This window comes from Macaca fascicularis, chromosome X (genome assembly GCF_037993035.2).
Source record: "Macaca fascicularis isolate 582-1 chromosome X, T2T-MFA8v1.1".
Lineage (NCBI taxonomy): Eukaryota > Metazoa > Chordata > Mammalia > Primates > Cercopithecidae > Macaca > Macaca fascicularis.
The window spans coordinates 77,056,278-77,077,670 of NC_088395.1; the positions used below are offsets into that span (position 1 = coordinate 77,056,278).

A 21,393-nucleotide genomic window follows, 5' to 3' on the forward strand; every position below is an offset into this window, starting at 1 on the left:
CCACAGAAGTAAGTTTGGGAGCTATGAAGTAATAAAATTATAGCATATTGGAGCTAGAAAAGAGTTCATAAGCCTCTAGTCCAATCACCTCAGAGGCTCCAAGAGATTCAACTTGTATAAGTTCTCCCAGGTAAATACAGTACTAAGCCTGGGGCCCTGTTTTCCTGGCTTCCTAATCCGGTGGAAACTGTACCATGCTATTTCCTCTAGTGAAAATGAGGTTTAAAATGAATGAGAGGTACAGAGAGGAGCATGGGGTCAGATAGAGGTGAAGGTAACAAAGAGAAATGCCATCACTGTTTGTGCTGTACTTGCTCTCCTTGGGACCAAAATTAACTTCACTTGGGGTTCCTTGGAAGGCACATAGCCATTACTACCCTAAAATCTTGAGATCTTTTCTAGCTCCAGTATTGACTGGCACCTTTGTTTCTGAAGTTCCTAAGGAAGATTGGAGACCTTGGTTTCCAGCTATCTTCACAGAGTTGCTAGTTAAAGCAGTTCTTATCACCATGACTGTTCTATTTGAGGTTCTACTAGAGCATCAAGGCATTTTTTAAACCAGAAATCCGTATATTTCTGACCAAGCATTTGAAGTATAAATCATAAGGGAATTTTCTCTTTCTTGCAATTAGATTGTGGGACTCACTGAGAAGACTGTTTTAGTTGCCTTGGATACTGTTTCCTGTTTGGAGCAGGGCAACAACTCTAGGACTGTGGCCTCCACGGCTATGAACTCCCAGTCGTCCCGATCTCATGCCATCTTTACAATCTCCATAGAGCAAAGAAAGAAAAGTGACAAGTAAGTTACAATTTAAAGAGTCAAGATTTTTAGTATTAGTTCTATTAAGGTTAAACATTAGGCTGCTTCTTCAATTGATTTGGCAAATCGTCAGACATCAGTATTGTGAGCACGAGTGACTAATGGAGCCACTTTGACTGACTTGAAAGAAGACGAGAGCTGACAGGTCAGCTTTGATACTCAGCTAGTCTCAAGCTTGTGTACCATTCTCACTGTGTCTTCCTTTCATTATCACAGGAATAGCAGCTTTCGCTCCAAGCTGCATCTTGTAGACCTTGCTGGATCAGAAAGACAGAAGAAAACCAAGGCTGAAGGGGATCGTCTAAAAGAGGGTAAGAGAGTAATTAAGGTCACAGTTGTAGATAAACAGTTCTAGTACTCTTGTTGGTATTGGTGGTGTTTCCACTGGGATTTGAGATCACATTCTAACAGTAACTACGATTTAGATTTGAGGCTGACTTTAGAAATAGTGAAAAATTGTTTCTTTCCCTTGCACTCATTCTCTAATTCAGGTATGAGATTTGGATCTGGCCCTTGGTTTGATTTCATCTGGTCCAGGCAAGTTTTAGTTTTAGTTTTATTTTGTTTTGTTTTACCCCAACTATTTATAATTAAAATCAGTATCCTGATTCTGTCATTTAAGTATTCACCATCTCTTCCAGATGTTGTCACATATAAACCTCAGCACAATTTCCATGCCTTTATTCGAGTTGTTGCATTTGAAAAGTGATGAAATTCCTAAGGCTAGAAGAACCCTGTGATGTATGTTATTAGAAACCTTCTTCTAACATGATAGTGACCTGGTAATCTGCATGCCTTGGGAATGATCTTCAAGTGATTATTAATCTCTCTAATAAAAATTAACATCCAGCTCATATATCTCAATTTTGTTCTTAAGGATTTCATAAAATAGTTCATCAGATGCCTTGCTAAATCCAGATATACCGTATCTACTGTATTTCTCATAGCTACCAGCTTAGTAACAATACAAAAAAGAAATAAGGGTTTTTAGCCTAAAGTGCTTTTTCTTGGTGAATTCAAGGTTGGCTTCTAGTGCTTATTCTTCTGTTTCTAGGCTCTTGCATGCTGTCTCTGTAATAATCCACTCTAGACTTATATCAAACCCACTGTTGGTAATTTATGGAATTAACTTTTATCCCTGTTTTGAAAATTGAAATTGCATCTGCCCAGTCTTCTGGAACATATTTCTTTGTGATTCGTCAAAGGTCGTTGACATAGCTTCAGCAGTCTCATTTGAAATTACTCTCTGTTCCCTTAGCTATAATTCATCTGGTCCAAGATATTTGAACTCTTATTAAAGCAGTTGGGTTTACGCTTACTACCTCTTTACTCATATTGAGCTTCATTTCTCTCTTGGGAACTGAGAAGGCAGAAGGAAAAATAGTAATCGAGGAATTTTACTTCTATCATTTATCATTATTATACTGCTGCCACTGAGTGCAGACCTGTTTCTTCCTTATTCAGCTTTTTGTTCTGAGTGTCATTCAAAGTACCCTTTTTGTTCTATGTTTGCACTTGAGATTTAGCTTTGCTAAGACTATTTTTAAAGGCTGTTATGCTTTCTTTATCTTCTTTTAGGTGTTCAGTTCCAAGTTGTTTTATTTAACAGCTTTATTGAGATATAATTTACATACTATAACATTACCCATTTAAACTATACGTATCAGTGGATTTTAGTATATTCACAGTTGTACAATCATCATCATAATCTAATTTTAGAACATTTTATCATCCCAAGGAGAAGCCCCATATTCATTAGCAATCACTCCCCATTCCTACCCCCTTCCCTGGCCCTAGGCAATCACTTAACCTACATTTCATATAAATGTAATCATACAATATATTGTCTTTTGTGACTGGCTTAACCTAAGATTTTCAAGGTTCATCCATGTTGCATCATATATCAGTACTTCATACCTTTTTTTTTGGAGAGAGAGAGAGAGTCTCACTCTGTTGCCCAGGCTGGAGTGCAGTGGCACGATCTTGGCTCACCGCAACCTCCATCTTCCAGGTTCAAGCAATTCTACTGCCTCAGCCTCCCATAGCTGGGGTTACAAGCATGTGCCACTATGCCTGGCTAATTTTTGTATTTTTTAGCAGAGATGGGGTTTCATTCACCATGTTGGCCAGGCTGGTCTTGAACTCCAGACCTCAAGTGATCCACCCGCCTCGGCCTCCCAAAGTGCTGGGATTACAGGCGTGAGCCACCATACCCGGCCTCATTTCTTTTTATTACTGAACAATATTCCATTGTATGGATATGCCACATTATGGTTGTTCATTCATCAGTCATATCCAGTTTTCTCTGTTATGAGTGTGTGTAAATTTTCATGTGGACAAATGTTTTCATTTCTCTTAGGTATATACCTAGGAATGGAATTGCTAGGTCATATGGTAACTCTGTCTAATTTTTTTTTTAAAATAGAAGATATAATTATATAACTAACGTACCATAGCACTCACCCTTTTAAAGTATACAATTCACTGATTTTTAGTATATTCACAAGGAGTTGTATAACCATCACCACAATAAATTGTAGAATATTTTCATCACCTCAAAAAGAAATCCATACCCATTAGCATTCACTCCTTATTTCCCCCCAGTATATGTTCCTCACCTCTCATCCTAGGCAATAACCAATCCTCTGTCTCTGCTGATTTGCCTATTCTGGGCATTTCATATAAATGGAATTATACAATATATGGTCTTTTGTGACTGGCTTCTTTCACATAGCGTAATGTCACAGTTCATCCATATTGTAGCATGTATCAGTACTTAATTCTGTTTTATTGCCAAACAATCTTCCATTGTATGGAAATACCATGTTTTTATTTATCCATTCATCCCTTGATAGACATTTGGGTTATTTTCATTTTGGGTTATTATGAATAATGCTGCAATGAACATTTGTGTATAAGTTTTTCTGTAGACCTGTTTTCATTTCTCTTGAGTGTATATCTATGAGTGGAATTACTGGGTCATATGGTCACTCCATGTTTAACCTTTTGAAGAACTGCCATCACACTGTTTTTCAAAACAACAACATCATTTTATGTTCTCACCAGCAATATATAAGGGTTCCAGTATCTCCACATTTTCACTTGTTACTTATTTATTTTTCAAACTCCTGGGCCATCAGATTTGCTTGTTATTATGCCTTTTTAATTATAGCTATCCTAGTGGGTACAAAGTGGTATCTCATTGTGGTTTTTATTTATATTTCACCAATGGCTAATGATGTTGAACATTGTTTCATGTGGTCATGGGCAATTTATATATCTTTTGGAAGAATGCCCTTTCATATCACATTTAGGCTTTGACCCATTTTGAGTTAATTTTTGCATATGATGTGAAGAGTGGTCCAGTTTCAATCTTTTGCATCTGTATATACAGTTATCCCAGCATCGTTTGTTGAAAAGACTATCCTTTCTCCCATTGAATTGTCTTGGCATACTTGTCAAGAAGCAACTGGTCTCTATTCCTTTGATCTGTATGCCTTACGCCTTATGTCTTCATTACTGTAGCTTTGTGGTAAGTTTTGAAATTGGGAAGTGTGAGTCCTCCAACTTTGTTCTTGTTCAAGATTGTATTGGCTATTCTGGGTCCCTTTCATTTCCATATGAATATTAGGTTCAACGTGTCAATTTCTGCAAAGAAGCCAGCTGGGATTTTTATAGAGATTTCGCTGAATCTGTGGATCCACTTGGGAAGTATTGCCATCTTAACAATATTAAGTCTTTCAAATGTATGAACATCAGATGTCTTTCTTTTTCTTTTTCAAATTTTTTCAAATTTTTAATTTTTATCTTTATTTTATTTTATTTTATTTTATTTTTGAGACAGTCTCACTCTGTCTCCCAGGGTGGAGTGCAGTGGCGTGATTTCGACTCACTGCAACCTCTGCTTCCCAGGATCAAGCTATTCTCCTGCCTTAGCCTCCCAAGTAAGTACCTGGGACTACAGGCACATGCCACTATGCCTGGCTGATTTTTGTATTTTTAGTAGAGATGGAACTTCATCATATTGGCCAGGCTGGTCTCAAACTCCTAACCTCAAGTGATCCACCAGCCTTGGCCTTCCAAAGTGCTGGGATTATAGGTGTGAGCCACCGTGCCCGGCCTCTTTTTCTTTTTTTTAGCGACAGGATCTCGCTCTGTTTCCCAGGTTGGAAAGCAATGGCTGCAGCTTCAACCTCCCAGGCTCAAGCAATCTTCCTATCTCAGCCTCCCAAGTAACTGGGACTATAGGCATGTACCACTACTCTTGGTTAATTTTTAATTTTTTTTTTTTTTTTTTTTTGTAGATGTGGGTTTCACTTTCTTGCCCAGGCTGGTCTTGAATGCCTGGCCTCAGGCGATCTTCCTGCCTTTATCTCCCAAAGTGCTGGTTTATAGGCATGAGCCACTGTGCTTAGAGTATCTTTCTTTTTATTTAATTCTTTTTAAATATGTTTTGATAATTTTTTTTTTAATTTTCAGAGTATAAGTTTTACACTTCTTTTGTTAAATTTATTACTAAGTATTTTATCCTTTCCAATGCTATTGTAAATGCAATTGTTTCCTTAATTTCATTTTCAATTTGTTTATTGAGTTTTGTATATCTTGTATCTGCAAACTTGCAGAACTTATTAGTTCTAATAGTTTTTTAAATAGATGCTTTAGGATTTCTATGTACAAGATCATATCACCTGTGAATAGAGATACTTTTACTTCTTTCTTTCTAGTCTGGATGCCTTTATTTCTTTTTCTTGCCTACTTGTCCTGGCTAGAAGCGTTTTATTCACAACGGTGAATAAAAGTGGTGAGAATGAATGTTGTTTTGTTCCTGATCTTAAGGGACAAGCATTCAGTCTTCGTTCTTCATAGGTGCCCTACCAGGTTGAGGAAGTTCCCTTGTACACCTAGTTTGTTAAGTGTTTTTATCATGAATGGGTATTTGTCAAATGCTTTTTTGTCATCTATTGATGTGATCACATTATTTTTGTTCTTTAGTCTATTGATATGGTGTACTGCATTAATTGATTTTTGAATGTTAAACCAACCTTGTATTCCTAGGATAAATCTTACTTGTTTTTGTTTGTTTAGTGACTTTCCTGGACTGATTCTGTAGACTGGATTCCCTGTAGTTTGCCATCACAGAAGTGTCTTCTCAGTTAATTTAGTGGTTACTTGATGACTGGTCTCAGTTACTTAAATGCCTTGAACCTATAAATCTTCCAGCATTTGCCAAGAGCTTTGTGTCTGTGTTTGGGCATGCCTTCAACACTCAGGTACTTACAACTCTGCTTTAGCCTTCACTGCTTGAACAGAGTCTCAAAGTCAGCCAAAGATGCAAAATTTAGGGCTTTTTAGGCCTTTCCTGAGCATGTGGACAGCCCTATACGTTCAGACAACTTTCTAGACCTTTAGAAATATATCTGAACTTTTTAATCCCCACTTCCTCCCATGATACCTCATTTCCCAGACCTTTTAAGCTCTTGGCTAGGCTTTTGTTTAACCATGATTATTAAGTTTGATGTTTATCTTCACCAGATGTTTTTCTGTGCATATGTGTATGTGTACATATAGTAATATAGTTTTTATATACTTTGAAATGTTTGGGCATTGCCTAATTTATTTATTTCCTTTCAATTATACAAGTAATACATGAATAGATTCTCGTATAAAAATACAAACAATACAGATGAAGATAAAATCTACCTTGATTTACCACCCAGTCCTAATCCAGAGGTGAACACTTTCATCTGACTGGTGGGTATCATTCAAGATTTTTTCATGTATACATATGTTTTTTATTGGTGTTTCCGTGTTTTTAAAGATAAATGTCATCATGCTACACATATTGTTTTTCAACTTGCTTTTATCTCTTCGTGATACAACTTTGAGTTTTTTTTTTTTTTTTTTTTTTTTTTTTTAAGAGATGGAGTCTCACTCTGTCACCCAGGCTGGAGTGCAGTGGCATGATCTCGGCTCACTGCAACCTCTGCCTCCTGGGTTCAAGCAATTCTCCTGCCTCAGCCTCCCGGCTCACTGCAACCTCCGCCTCCTGGGTTCAAGCAATTCTCCTGCCTCAGCCTCCCGAGTAGGTGGGACTACAGGCACATGCTGCCATGTCTGGCTAATTTTTTGTATTTTAGTAGAGATGGGCTTTCACTGTGTTGCCCAGGCTAGTCTCGAACTCCTGAGCTCAAGCAATCTGCCTGCCTCAGCCTCCCAAAGTGCTAGGATTACAGGTGTGAGCCACCGCGCCTGACCTGAGATCTTTTTTGTATCCCATGTGTATAAGTCTACTTAATTTAAAAAACTGTTACATAGGATTCCACAGTATAGAGTCTACCTTGTTTATTCCTATTTTGGTTGACATTTCAGTTTTCCAATTTCTGGCTATTGGAAATTGATGCCTCACTGTATAGCCTTGTACATGATAAACATGTGAGAGTATTCTCTGTTATGTACCTGGAAGAGGAATTGTTAGATTGAAGGGCATACACGTTTGAGTAAATACTATTAAATATTGCGCACCATAATGTCTGTCTCTTTATCCACTCTACCTACAAAAAATGATGATGTTTTTCTATACTACTGACAATATTAGATATTATTGATCTTTTTAGTTTTGCCTGTCTTGAATATTGCATGTTATTGGCTATTTCTCTTTCCATTTCTATGAATTGCATGTTCATACCCTTTGCTTATTTTTTCTTCTTTCATGTTATATTTTTCTTGTTGATTTGTAGGAATTGTTTATATATTCTGGATATTAAGCCTTAGTTACATATATTGCATATATTTTCCTCAGTCTCATTTTTTAACTTTATTGATCTTTTTCATTCATGCCTTGTGTGTGTATTTCTTCTTACATATTTTTTCTGTTTTTTAATGTATAAAATTGGCTACTTAGGGAGCAATAGCTTTTTTTTCTTTTTCAGCCTTATTGAGGTATAATTGACAAACAGAAATTGTAAATGTTTAGACAATGTGATACTTTGATATATGCATAATTTGTGAAATGATTACCACAGTCAAGCTAATTAGCATATCAATCACCTCATATAGTTACCTTTTTCAATATATTATTTCTTGAAGTAAAATTTATATACAATTGGCCTGGCACAGTGACTCATGCCTGTAATCCCAACACTTGGAGAGGTCGAGAAGGGCAGATCACTTGAGGCCAGGAGTTTGAGACCAGCCTGGCCAACGTGGCAAAACCCTGTGTCTACTAAAAATCCAAAAATTAGCGGAGCATGGTGGCACATGCCTGTAGTCCCAGCTACTCTGGTGGCTGAGGCACAAGATTTGCTTGAACCTACAAGACGGAGGTTGCAATGAGCCAAGATCATGCCACTGTACTCTAGGCTGGGTGACAGAGTGAGACTGTCTCAAAAACAAACAAAAAATTTATATACAGTAAAATGCACATACCTTAAATGCTTAGTTTGTTGAGTTTTGGTAGTTATATACATTCATATATCTACCACCAAAAATATCATATAAAACAATTCCATCTTCCCAGAAACTTCCCTTGTGCCCCTTTCCAGTCAATCCATTCTTCCCCCATTCCACTTCCAGCAACGACTGTCTGACTTCTGTCACCATAGATTAATTTTGCATGTTCTTAGACTTCATTACAATGAGATCTCAAAATGGTTGTGTGTGTGTGTGTGTGTGTGTGTGTGTGCGTGCCTAGATTCTTTTGCTCAACATAGTGTTTTTTGAGATTTGTTCATGTTCTTGCTTTGATTAGTGATTTTCCTTTGTATTGCTGAGTAGTATTCAATTCTATGATTATACCACTATTTGTTTTTCTATTCTCCTATTGTTGGGAATTTAGGTTATCTCAAATTTTTAGCTATTATGAATAAAGCTACTCTGAACATTTGTATACAGGTCTTTTTGTGAACATATGTTTCCATTTCACTTGGATAAATACCTAGGAATAGAAGAGGGCAAGCGTTGTGTTTAACTTTATGAGAAAGTGCCTAACAGTTCTCTAACATGGTTTGTATCATTTTATACCCCAGCAATGTATGAGAGTTCCAGTCTTTTACGTTTTTTGTATGCTCTGGTACAGTTGATATAACACAGAAATTATCTCTGAAGGTTTCTTCGAGATTTGATTTTCTATATCTTGAGCCAATTCTGGTCATTTATATTTTCTTAGAAAATTGTTCATTTTGGCCAGGCACGGAGGCTGACACCTATAATCTCATCACTTTGGGAGGCCTAGGCAGGAGGATCACTTGAGCCCAGGAGTTGGAGACCAGCCTGAGCAATATAGTAAGATCCCTGTCTCTGCAAAAAATAAAAAATTAGCCAGGCAAGGTGACACATATCTGTAGTCCTGGCTACTCGGGGGACTGAGGTGAAGGATCGATTGAGCCCAGGAGGCCGAGGCTGCAGTGAGCCAAGATCGCACCACAGCACTCCAACCTGGGTGACAGAGTGAGACCCTGTCCAAAAAAAAAAAAGAAGAAGAAGAAGAAAAAGAAAGAAGATTATTCATTTTGTCTGATTGTCAAATTTATTAATATAATATTGCAAATAGATTTACTTTGTAGTTTTAATCTCTGTATCTGTAGGTATGTCTCTACTTTCATTTCAATTGTTTATGTATCTTCTCTATTTTTTCTATCACATTTGACAAATTAACTCTACCGTTTTCCAATTTTTACTATTACTCTATTACTGAGTTCTTCCTAAGTTGTTTTATTTTGTTTTGTTTTATGTTCTTTTTACTGCTTCTTGAGGTTGAAAGCTGAGTTTACTTCTTTTCTTCTCTTTTTTAAAAAAGCTTTTCAAGCATATACCAAAGAGGTCAGGATGGTATAATGAATGCCTCCCCTAATATACCTGTCATGCAGTTTCAACAATGACTAATTTATGACCAGTCTTGTTTCGTCTATATAACGCCCACTTTCTCCCTCTGATATTATTTGAAACAAATCACGGATATATTGTTTTATTTATTTCAGTTTGTATCTGTAGAAATTAAGAACTCTTAAAATATAATCACCTAGGTCAGGTTCAGTGGCTCATGCCTATAATTTCAGCACTTTGGGAGGCCAAAGCAGGAAGATTGCTTGAGACCAGGAATTTGACACCATCCTGAGCAACATAGCGAGACCCCACTATCTCTACAAAAATCAAAAATAAAATAGCCAGGTGTGGTGGCATATACCTGTAGTCCTAGCTGAGGCAGGAGGATCACTGGAGCCCAGGGGTTTGAGGCTGTAGTGAGCTGTGATTGAGCCACTGCACTCCAGCATAGGCCACAGAGTGGGACCTTGTCTCTAAAAAAAAAATATATATATATATATACCTAAAAATTAAATTAACAATAATACTTATGCCTTAAAATTACATATCTAGTCAGTGTTCAAATTTTTAATTGTCTCATAGATTTTTTTAATTTGGATCAGGATCCAAACAAGGTTCACACATTGTTATTGCTCAATAGGTCTTTTAAATGTCTTTTTTTTTTTTTTTTTTTTTTTTTTAAAGACAGAGTGTCATTCTGTTGCCCAGGCTGGAGTGCAGTGGCATGACCTTGGCTAACTGCAGCCTCCGCCTCCCAGATTCAAGTGATTCTCCTGCCTCAGCCTCCCGAGTAGCTGGGATTGCAGGTACACACCACCACGTCCAGCTAATTTTTGTATTTTTAGTAGAGATGGGGTTTCACCATGTTGGCCAGGCTGATCTTGAACTCCTGACCTTAGGTGATCCACCCACCTCAGCCTCCCAAAGTGTTGGGATTACAGGCGTGAGCCACTGCACAGCCAAGGCCTAAATGTCCTTTAATCTATAGGTACCTCCTCTATCTCTCCTTACCCCTCAGGTCCCTGGAATTTGTTTATTGAAGAAATCAAGTTGTCTTGTAGAATTTCCCTTAGTGTGAATTTTGCTAATTGGATGCCTATATAGTTTCACATGTTTCACTTTCATTCTCTATTTCCTATAAATTGGTAGTTAGATCTAGAGGCTTAATCACATTCAAGACCAATTTTTTATCTTGTATTTGCACATACCATTTAACTATGTCTCATTTGTTTTCAATTGTTCTTATCTAAAAAGATATATTTAAAGCTATACATCTTCTCTAAGTACCACTTCAATCTAATCTTATAATTTTGAGAAATAGTACTCTTACTGCTCATTTCTTTTTTTTTTTTTTTTTTTGAGACGGAGTCTCGCTCTGTCGCCCAGGCTGGAGTGCAGTGGCGCAATCTCGGCTCACTGCAAGCTCTGCCTCCCGGGTTCACGCCATTCTCCTGCCTCAGCCTCCCGAGTAGCTGGGACTACAGGCGCCCGCCCCTGCGCCCGGCTAATTTTTTTTCTATTTTTAGTAGGGACGGGGTTTCACCATGGTCTCGATCTCCTGACTTTGTGATCCGCCCACCTCGGCCTCCCAAAGTGCTGGGATTACAGGCGTGAGCCACCACGCCCGGCCCTGCTCATTTCTAAATAGATATTTACTCTTGCATTTTCTCTCAAACCTAAGAGTTATTTAGAAGGTGCTTCTGTCTTTCCTTTTGTTGTCAATTTCTAATGTATTGCAGTATGTTCAACAAATGTATGTGATTTGTGTTTTTTGAAATTTGGCCTATACTTATTTGGTCTTTATTAATATTCTGCTTATATTTTAAAAGAATATATTTTCTCTTGGGTATATAGTTTTATATATACCTATTAGATGAGCTTGTTACTTGTATTATTCAGATCCTCATGTTCTTTCTTGTTATTTACTTAGTATGTTATTTTCTCATAGTATGACCAATAATTTGTCCACTTCTCCTTGTATTTCTTTGTTTATATATTTTATACTTTGAAGCTATGTTGCCAACTGCATAAAATGTCATGACATATGTCTTCTTAGAGGATTATATCTGTTTTGTCTAATAAGTATTTCTTCGCCTACTTTCTCTTTGTTAACCCTTACCTGGTATGTTTTCCATCCCTATCTTACAGAAACTATGTAGCTTGACTTTATTAATTAATTTATCCTTTCATTTATACCCAATCTGATGCTCTCTCTTTTTAAATTTTTTTTTTCTTTTATTAAACTGCTTAGGGATGATGTTCTCTTTTAATAGGTAGTTTTACCCTCTATATTTGTGTGTGTGTTTGGACTTATTTCTGTCATATCACTGACTGCTAGTCTGTGGTCCTACTCCTGCTCCAGTACCACAACCAGATACCTTGACCATTGTCCCAGGGCTTCCTCCTGTTTTCTGAATCCACTACCTTCAAGTCTGTAGTACTCCTGCAGTTGCTGCCAACTTTTTACATCAGTTCTCTCCTGCATATTTTTTCTTATGTTGGTCTGATTGATCTGCTTTCAGTCTCTTGAGGATGTCACGGTTTGTGATCCACCAGTGATGGATTCACAGGAAGTTGGTGGCTTTCCCACTTGGCAGCCTCTTCAAAGACTTTTAGGGGCTCTAAAGGAATTTTACTCAATTGTGTTAGAGGGTTTTACGTACATATTCTGGGTTGCCCATCTTAGCTTCAGAGCTTCAATTTCCTCATTTGTAAAATAGGATTTGAATATATTCTCCAATAGAGTTGTGGGAATTAAGTGAACTCATATTTGTAAAACATTTAATGCAATTCTTAGTAAATAGTAGTCTTTTCATAATTACCAATTCCATCATCTGTGTTTTTACTTGCTCTGAGTGTGGCTAATGAGGAATATAGGGGCTCTACTGATGTTTATATACAATCTCAGCTGAACTAAGATCCCTATGAGCTTGCTAAGGTGCTTGTCAATATTTGAAGTAGATTTCATGGGTGGAAGAAGCTTTTAGGGATATGGCTTTTACCAGTGGAATTAACTTTTCTTTGGCTACCAAACTGCCATTGTCAAAGGCAAGTCCTCCACTGTTAGAGGAAATCATTTTCTACTTATCAAGAACTAAGAAAGTTGCTAACCCCTCTGGAATATTTTCAGAGGGTGGATATGACCCGGCAGAATATTGTTACATGTTGCATTACTGCGGACTGGGGGAAAGAAGGTGTACCTAAGTGTCAGATTTCACTCGTGATGCAAAGAAGTTTATGACAGAATCACAGTTGAGTCCTATATCAAGTGGCAGATGCCAAGAGTTGAAGGGAAGCTAGTGAGAAAACAAGAGATAGCTATATAGGAAGCAGACAGCAGATGGAAAGATTTTGGACGTGTCAGATTTGGAGTACATATTAGAAAAATCCAGGAAGAAATAGGAAAGTCAGGACAAGAGCTTAGAAGCAACATCTGAGCTAGAGATAAATATTTGGAATCCATGGGTAGGAAAGTTGTGCAGAGAAAGACTAGACAATGAAATCCACTAGTAAATATTAAATAATATTAATAAATACTAAATATGAGCAAGGAGCACTCATATTTAAGGGCCAAGTGTAAATGAGTCAATGAGAGAAGCTGAAGAGACACTGGAGGATCATAGTATCTAGATAACCAAGGTAGGAGTTTTTATAAACAAAAAGTACTGTCACCTATGTCATATGCTTCAGCGTGATTAGTGAGAAGAGGTAAACAGATTTGTCCATTGAGGTTTTGGGTGATCTTTGTCAGAGCAGTGTCAGTCGAGTGGTAAGGAATTAGGACAGGCTGTATCAAACTAAGGGGTGAATTTAGTCACCATTCTAAATGTGGTGTTTATCCTTTCCATTAATTTCTTTATTCTTATATCCTTTAATGATATGTAGTGACATTTTGCATGTTTCTAAACTTAACGTGAGGGGTTTCATGGTATATGTGTCTTCTGAAACTGATTTTTTTCCCTCAACATTACATTCGTGAGATCAGTTCATCTTGATAATATAGCTCTGTTCTAATAGGTTTTGTTAACTAGAGCCTTGAGTTTTCTTGGTATCAAATTGTGTCAGTAAGAAGAAAATTATCTCTTCCAATATTTATTCCTTTATTTAATTAGCAATGAGAAAAATGTCAGCAGATATACCCTAGACCAGTAAAGTTGCTTTCCTCAGGGGAATCTAGTTTCTGATTTAAATCAGAATGGTTTTAATGTTTTATTATTTGGAATGATAATTGCTATTGTTGTTGGTAAATGGTATTTAATTCTTTTAGTTCTAAAGTCCTTTTTAAGTGCAAATTGTCTGTTTCATTCAGCAACTCTATTCATTAAAGTCCTGTTCTAAGTGTTCTGCATGTTCTTTTTGGCTTCTGGGTCCCTTTAGGTGTATTGTTATTTTCCTTGGTCTGCTCTCCAGGTCTAAAGTCTAATCCTGGAGTATCTGAAGTCATAGCAGCCCAGTGAGTGGGAAAAGCACAGTGGTTTCTGCCCATGAGCTAGCAGGAATATTGCCAGTCAGCTTGTCAAACCCATGAGGAGGCATCAGGAGGAGGCCTCTATGTACTCTTGTTTCCTTGTGCTTTCTTAGTCTCAAGGTGGAGAAGACCCAACCCATCTCATTGTTTTCTTAGCATTTTCAGATGGGGAACCTGGCACACTCACATAAGCAGTATTCTTTCCCCCTAGGAGGTCAGAGTGGTATGGGCCAAGCCTTTACCATGGACCATGTTTCCGTCCTTGCACTTTGGCTCTGCTACACCAAACTCTTAGCCCAGGGCTTTTGTCTGTTCCAGAGGTGAAAAATTCTACATCACCCCTTACTCTCAGGCCTCAGACCCATCCTGCAACCTACTTTTTTGGCTGGCCCCAGCACCTACTTGGCTCAAGAACAGTCAATGAATCAGGTTTGGGAATAGAGGCGATTTGGAATATTTTCAACTTACTGTCTTCCCAAAATTCATGTACCTTTTAAAAACAGATGCTACCAAACTCCCATGAAGGAATGATGAGATTATTCACTTTCCTAAATTCTCTACTAAGTATTATTACCAATTTGATAAGTGAAAAATGGTGTCTCACTTTCATTTCTGTAGTTATTAGTGAAGTCGAACATACTTTTATATTTATAGGCTATTTATATTCCTGATTAAATTACCTATTCAAAGTATTTCTCTCCCTTCAGTCAGTGTGAGTGCTGTACATTTTCTGTTAAGTTTATCCCTACTTTTTGTTGTGATTTTGAATATAAAACATATTTAGGCCACTGCCAGATAGATTATAAATAGATTACAGATGGATAATAGGTAGATTATTCAATTGAAGTATAATATACATATTACACATAAATATATATGACATATACATATGCATATATGTATTGCATATACATATATATTACATATACATATATCTATGTACATATGTAATATACATAATGATATCAAGTCATCATTATACAGTTCAATGAATGCTCACAATATGAAATACATACATGTAAATAGCACCCAGGTGAAGAAACAGTATTCTAAGCATCCCAGAAATGCCACTTGTGCTCTCTTCTAGTCACTCTTTTCCCTAAAGAGTAACCACTGTCCAGACTTTTAGTCCTAGATTAGTTTTGTAGTATGGACTCCTTCGTGTCTGACTTTTTTCACTCAATGTTAGATCTTCGGAGAAAATACAGGATGCCTAGATAAATTTGAATTTCAGATAAATGACATCATTTTGTATGGAATATACCTATGTTAGAAATGATTCATTATCTATCTGAAATTCAGATTTAACTGGATGTTCTATATTTTTTTTGTTTTACCAAATCTGATAACCCTAACTCAACATTATGCTTGTGAGGTTCATCCATAGTATTGCATGTAGTTGTAATTTGTTTATTTTTCATTACTATATAGTATTCCACTGATGAATGTACCACAATTTATCCATTCTACTCTTGGATGGGCATTTGGGTAATTTCCAGTTTGGAGTTGTTATGAATAATGCTATGAATATTCTTGTACAGGTATTTTGGTGGATATACGTACCTAAATTCCTTTAATCCTGAATCCTCCTGTAACTACTGTCCTATCTCCTTTCCTTTAGACTCAGGCTTCTCAAAAAAGCTTACACTGCTTAGCAATACATGTGATTAACTCTTAGTTTCACTTCTTTGGTGAAACGTAGGATACATACAGAACATTGCATAAGTTATGTCATGTATCTAGTTTAATAAATGATTATAAAGCAAACATCTATGTAACTACCACTCAGGTTGAAAGCAAAACACTTCCAGCACCCATGCATACCCCTCCGAGATCATGATCTCCTTCCTTCTCTCTCCAAGTATCCATTCTTCTGACTTTTGTGATGTCAATTCCCTTGCCTTTTTTTTTTTTTTTTTTTGAGACAGTGTCTTGCTCTGTTGCCCAGGCTGGAGTACAGTGGCACAATCACAGCTCACTACAGCCTCAACCTCCTGGACTCAAGCAATCCTCCCTCCTTAGCCTCCTGAGTAGCTGGGACCACAGGCACATGCCACCATTCCCAGCTAATTTTTAGTTTTTTCTAGAGTTGGGATCTCCCTATGTTGCCCAGGCTGGTCTTGAATTCCTGGGCTCAAGCAATCCTCCTGCTTTAGCCTCCCAAAGTATTGGAATTACAGGTGTGAGCCACCACACCTGGCCCCCCTTGCGTGCTTTCTTTTCTTTTCTTTTTTTGAGATGGAGTCTCACTCCATTACCCAGGCTGGAGTTCAGTGGCGTGATGTTGGCTCACTGCAACCTCTGCCTCCTGGGTTCAAGCGATTCTCCTGCCTCAGCCTCCCAAGTAGCTGGTTTTACAGGCGTGTGCCACCACGCCTGGCCAATTTTTGTATTTTTAGTAGAGATGGGATTTCACCGTGTTGACCAGGCTGGTCTTGAACTCCTAACCTCAGGTGATCTGCCTGCCTCGGCCTCCCAAAGTGCTGGCATTGCAGGCATGAGCCACCATGCCCGGCCTCCCCTTGCTTTCTTGATAGCAATGCCACCTGTGTATATATCTGTAAATAGCATAATATAGTTTTGTCTATTTTTAAGCTTTATGTAAGTGGAATTATACTGTATATAATCTGTTGTGCCTTCATTCTTCCAATTAAAATATTTGAGAGACTCATCTACTACATTACATACAGCTGTAGTTCATTTCTTTTCATTTTTGTATAGTAATCTATCATTTGACTGAACCACTATTCTTTCTACTTTTGAAGGATATTCCATTTCTTTCCAGTTTTTGGCTATTGTCAACAATGCCCATATGAACCTTCTTGTTTGTGTATCCCAATGCATATGTATAAGAATTTTCTAGGATATGTACCTAGAAGTAGTATCACTGGGTTATAGGGTACATATATACCAAACTATCTTTCAAAGTTTGTTTCAATGTATGAGAATCCTAATTGCTCTATATCCACTGTTTTGTGAGAATTTTTAATTTTTGCCAATATAGTAGATGTGGAGTGATACTTTATTATGGTTTTAATTTTCATTTCCTCAATTACTAATGGAGTTGATCACTTTTTCATATGTTTATTGACCACGTGTATTTTCAGTAAAATGTCTGTTGAAGTCTTGCTCATTTTTCTATTAAATGTCTTTTTCTTACTGATTAAAAGTAATTCTTAATATACTATAGATTCTAGTCATTGGTCAGTTATATTTATTGCAAATCTCCCCACCCCGTATGTTTTGCACATATCTTCTCCCTCCTCTCTGGCTTGTGTTTTCACTTTCTTTTTAATTTTGTGTCTTAAGAAATCCTTGGCCGGGCGCGGTGGCTCACGCCTGTAATCCCAGCACTTTGGGAGGCCGAGGCGGGCGGATCACAAGGTCAGGAGATCGAGACCACGGTGAAACCCCGTCTCTACTAAAAATACAAAAAATTAGCCGGGCGCGGTTGTGGGCGCCTGTAGTCCCAGCTACTCGGGAGGCTGAGGCAGGAGAATGGCGTGAACCCGGGAGGCGGAGCTTGCAGTGAGCCGAGATCGCGCCACTGCACTCCAGCCTGGGCGACAGAGCGAGACTCCGTCTCAAAAAAAAAAAAAAAAAAAGAAAAAGAAATCCTTTAGACCGTGTGTGTTGGCTCACGCCTGTAATCCCAGCAATTTGGGAGGGCAAGGCAGGTGGATCACGAGGTCAGGAGATGGAGACCATCCTGGCTAGCACAGTGAAACCTGGTCTCTACAAAAATACAAAAATTAGTTGGGCTTGGTGGCGCGCGCCTGTAATCCCAGCTACTCGGGAGGCTGAGGCAGGAGAATCACTTGAACCCGGGAGGCAGAGATTGCAGTGAGCCAAGATTGCCCCACTGCACTCCAGCCTGGGCGACAGAGCGAGACTCCATCTCAACAAAAAAAAAAAAAAAAAAAAGGAAGGAAGGAAGGAGGGAGGGAGGGAGGAAGGAATCCCCAAGATCTTAACGATGTTTTTTCTATATTATCTAATAAAGGCTTTACAGTTTTGCCTTTCACACTTAAGCCTTTAATCTACCCAAAACTGTTGTTTTATACATGGTATGATGCAGGGTCCAGTTTTGTTTTTCCATATAAATACACATTTGTCCTAGCACTGCTTATTAAAAAGTCCATTCTTTCCCTACTGGTAAGCAGTGCCATTTCTTTCATATATTAAGTGCCCAAATATCCCTTAGTCTGTTTCTGAGTATTCTATTAAATCAAAATTAAATGAGTGTTTTTCCCTGTAGAAGTCTTATACATCTTTTGTTCTATTCTTAGGTAACTTGTATTTTGACAGTATTGCAAGTGATATTTTTAAAACTTCTTATTGAAGTATAATGTACAAATAGAAAAGTAGACCTACCATAAGTGTATAGCTTGCTGCATTTTCACTAACTGAACAAACCCATGTAACCAACATAAATAGAATCTTTAAAAATTATATTCTCTGACTTTGTTTTTTGTGTGTGGAAAATAAAATTTTTTTTTTTTTTTTTTTTTTGAGACGGAGTCTAGCTCTGTTGCCCAGGCTGGAGTGCAGTGGCCGGATCTCAGCTCACTGCAAGCCCCGCCTCCCGGGTTCACGCCATTCTCCTGCCTCAGCCTCCCGAGTAGCTGGGAGTACAGGCACCCGCCACCTCGCCCGGCTAATTTTTTTTGTATTTTAGTAGAGACGGGGTTTCACCGTGTTAGCCAGGATGGTCTCGATCTCCTGAACTCGTGATCCGCCCGTCTCGGCCTCCCAAAGTGCTGGGATTACAGGCTTGAGCCACCGCGCCCGGCCTAAAATTTATTTTTTAATATTGATTTTGTATCCTGCAACCTCATTCACTCTCTCAGCAGTCTGTCTTTACCTACCTTGCCAAAACCACTATGTAAGAGATATCCAGGGTTATCTTAATTACCAGAACTAATTTTTTTCAGTGCCCATCTTACCCAACCTCTCTGTGGCATTAACACTTGAAAATACTCTTTTTGAAACTCTTAATTTGTCTTGTAAAGCCTCACTATCCTAGTTCTTTTCCTAGCTCAAACTGTTACTTTTCAATCTCTTTTGCTTTTTCTTCTTGCTGATCCGTTAATCTAATTGCAGCCAGCATGATCTCCTCAATTAGGAATGAGTACCCATTACTTGCTGTTAGTTCTTCCTTAGCACTATGGTAGAGATGCATCCACTTCCAATCTCTTCCTGCCACCACTACAAAGTCCATGCCCTCACCCTGCACATCTGAACTATAGCCTTCTAACTTTTTGACTCCTAGAAGGCATTCTATTCTAAATACCATAGCCAGGTTAATCTTAAAATACCTTTTGATCAAAGGGATACCTGTACCCCCATGTTTATTGCAGCATTATTCACAATAGCAAAAATTTGGAACCAACCTAAGTGTTCAACAGATGAATGGATAAAGAAAATGTGGCATATATACACAGTGGAATACTATTGGGCCATAAAAAAGAATGAAATCCTGTCATTTGCAGCAACATAGATGGATGTGGAGGCCATTATGTTAAGTGAAATAAGCCAGGCACAAAGAGACAAATACTGCATATTCTCATTCATATATGGGAGCTAAAAACGTGGGTATCATGGACATAAGAGAGTAGAATGATAGTTACCAGAGGCCAAGAAGGGTGTGGGGGTGGAGGCCGAGGGGAAGAGAGAGGTTGATTAATGGGTATAAACATACAGTTAGATGGAATAAGTTCTAATGTTTGATAATAGAGTAGGGTGATGAGTGAACAGCAATGTATCATACATTTCAAAATAACTAGAAGGGAGGAATTGAAATGTTCCCAACACATAGAAATTATAAGTGCTCAAGGTGATGGATGCCCTAAATACCCTGACTTGATCATTACACTTTCTATGCATGTAACAAAATATCACATGTATCCCATAAATATGTACAAATATCGTGTATCAATAAAAATACATAAATAAATGAATTACATATGTATCTTTAAAAATAACATCTTTTACATGGCACCTCACCTGAATAGAACTTTGAAGTAGCTGCTTACAAGATGAAGTCTAAAAAACATAGCCAAGTCTTCCAGACCCTTTATAGCCTAGTCCCAAGCCTACCTCCTCGACCATCTTTCACAGCTTCCCTACCCACACTCCACGCCAGCCCAGCTAATTCTGGTCTTTGCACACTTTCATCACAGCCATCTCCTCTTCTTGCCCAGAATGTAGTGTGTGCCCCCCAACATGCAATCAAACTATCTACAACATACCACGTTTTAAGGCTCAACTTAAGTGTTGGGGTATTTGACATTGCCTTTTTAAATCATGTTATCTTCTAATGTATTTTTTCTCTTCTGAAATTTCTCTAGTACCACAGGACTACATTGTCATTTTCGGGTGCCTCTGTATTTCTAGCTTCATCTCCCCCCATTTTCCCACAAACTACAAGGTTCCAGCCACAGCAGTCTACTCATTGTTTTTCCAAACAGTTCTGTTGTTTCAGATCTCTGTGTCATTACTCCTGTGTGTTTTCTGCTGGGTTTTCTCCCCACTGCCTCAGAAACATGGTTCCATCAAGCACTCTTGCTCCTCCTGTTTTAACTTCTCCCCCTCCACTGACTTTCTGCCCTCAGCGTAGAAGCATACTAATGTTTCCCCAACTTAACCAAAATATTTCATCCTCCTCTTACTATTCCTCTCCTCCCTTTTCCTTTCATTCTGCATTTTTGTCACCCCGCCATCCTCCTCCCATTGAAACTATCGCTTTTGAAGTCAACCCATGACCTGAACAACTGAATCCGTTAGGCTCTTTTCAGTCCTCCTCTGACTTGGTAACTCTGCAGGTCTGACATCCTGCCCCTTCTTCTGGACAATCTCACTCCTCTTGACTCTGTGATGCTACCCTCTCCTGATTTTCCTCTCACTTTTCTGAAGACTCTTTCACAGGCTTCTCCTCTTCCACTCAACCCTAACTGAAACATAATCCAGGCTTTGTCCTGGGATTTTTTTCTTTCTCTTCCCACTGTTCATGCCCATCACCCTGTCACCCTCCCTCTGGAAGTGGTTTCACCCACTTAGATGCTTATAATTCCTACCTGTATGCTACCAATCCTAAACCTCTATCTCGAGCCCCTATCTCATGTGTCATATTTAAGTATGTAAATATAGTTGCCTGTGAGGAGTCTCATGGATGTCCCACAGGCACCTCCCATTCCACATGTCTAAAACTGAACTCCTCATTCCTCCCTGTTGCTGTTAAACTGGTCCCTCCATCACCTGCAGTGAATAATATCAACATCCACCC

At 38.3% G+C, this 21,393-nt stretch overlaps 1 protein-coding gene across 2 annotated transcripts in view; it reads left to right on the forward strand.

The window, feature by feature from the left end:
* Nucleotides 1-21,393, forward strand: part of KIF4A (kinesin family member 4A) — a 133,074-nt gene that overhangs the window by 12,365 nt on the left and 99,316 nt on the right. For both annotated transcript variants that reach the window (XM_074029486.1, XM_005593863.5), the window contains exons 6-7: nt 633-799; nt 1,037-1,131. In XM_074029486.1, the coding sequence (XP_073885587.1) occupies nt 633-799; nt 1,037-1,131 (262 nt within the window). The remainder of the gene's footprint in view (nt 1-632; nt 800-1,036; nt 1,132-21,393) is intronic.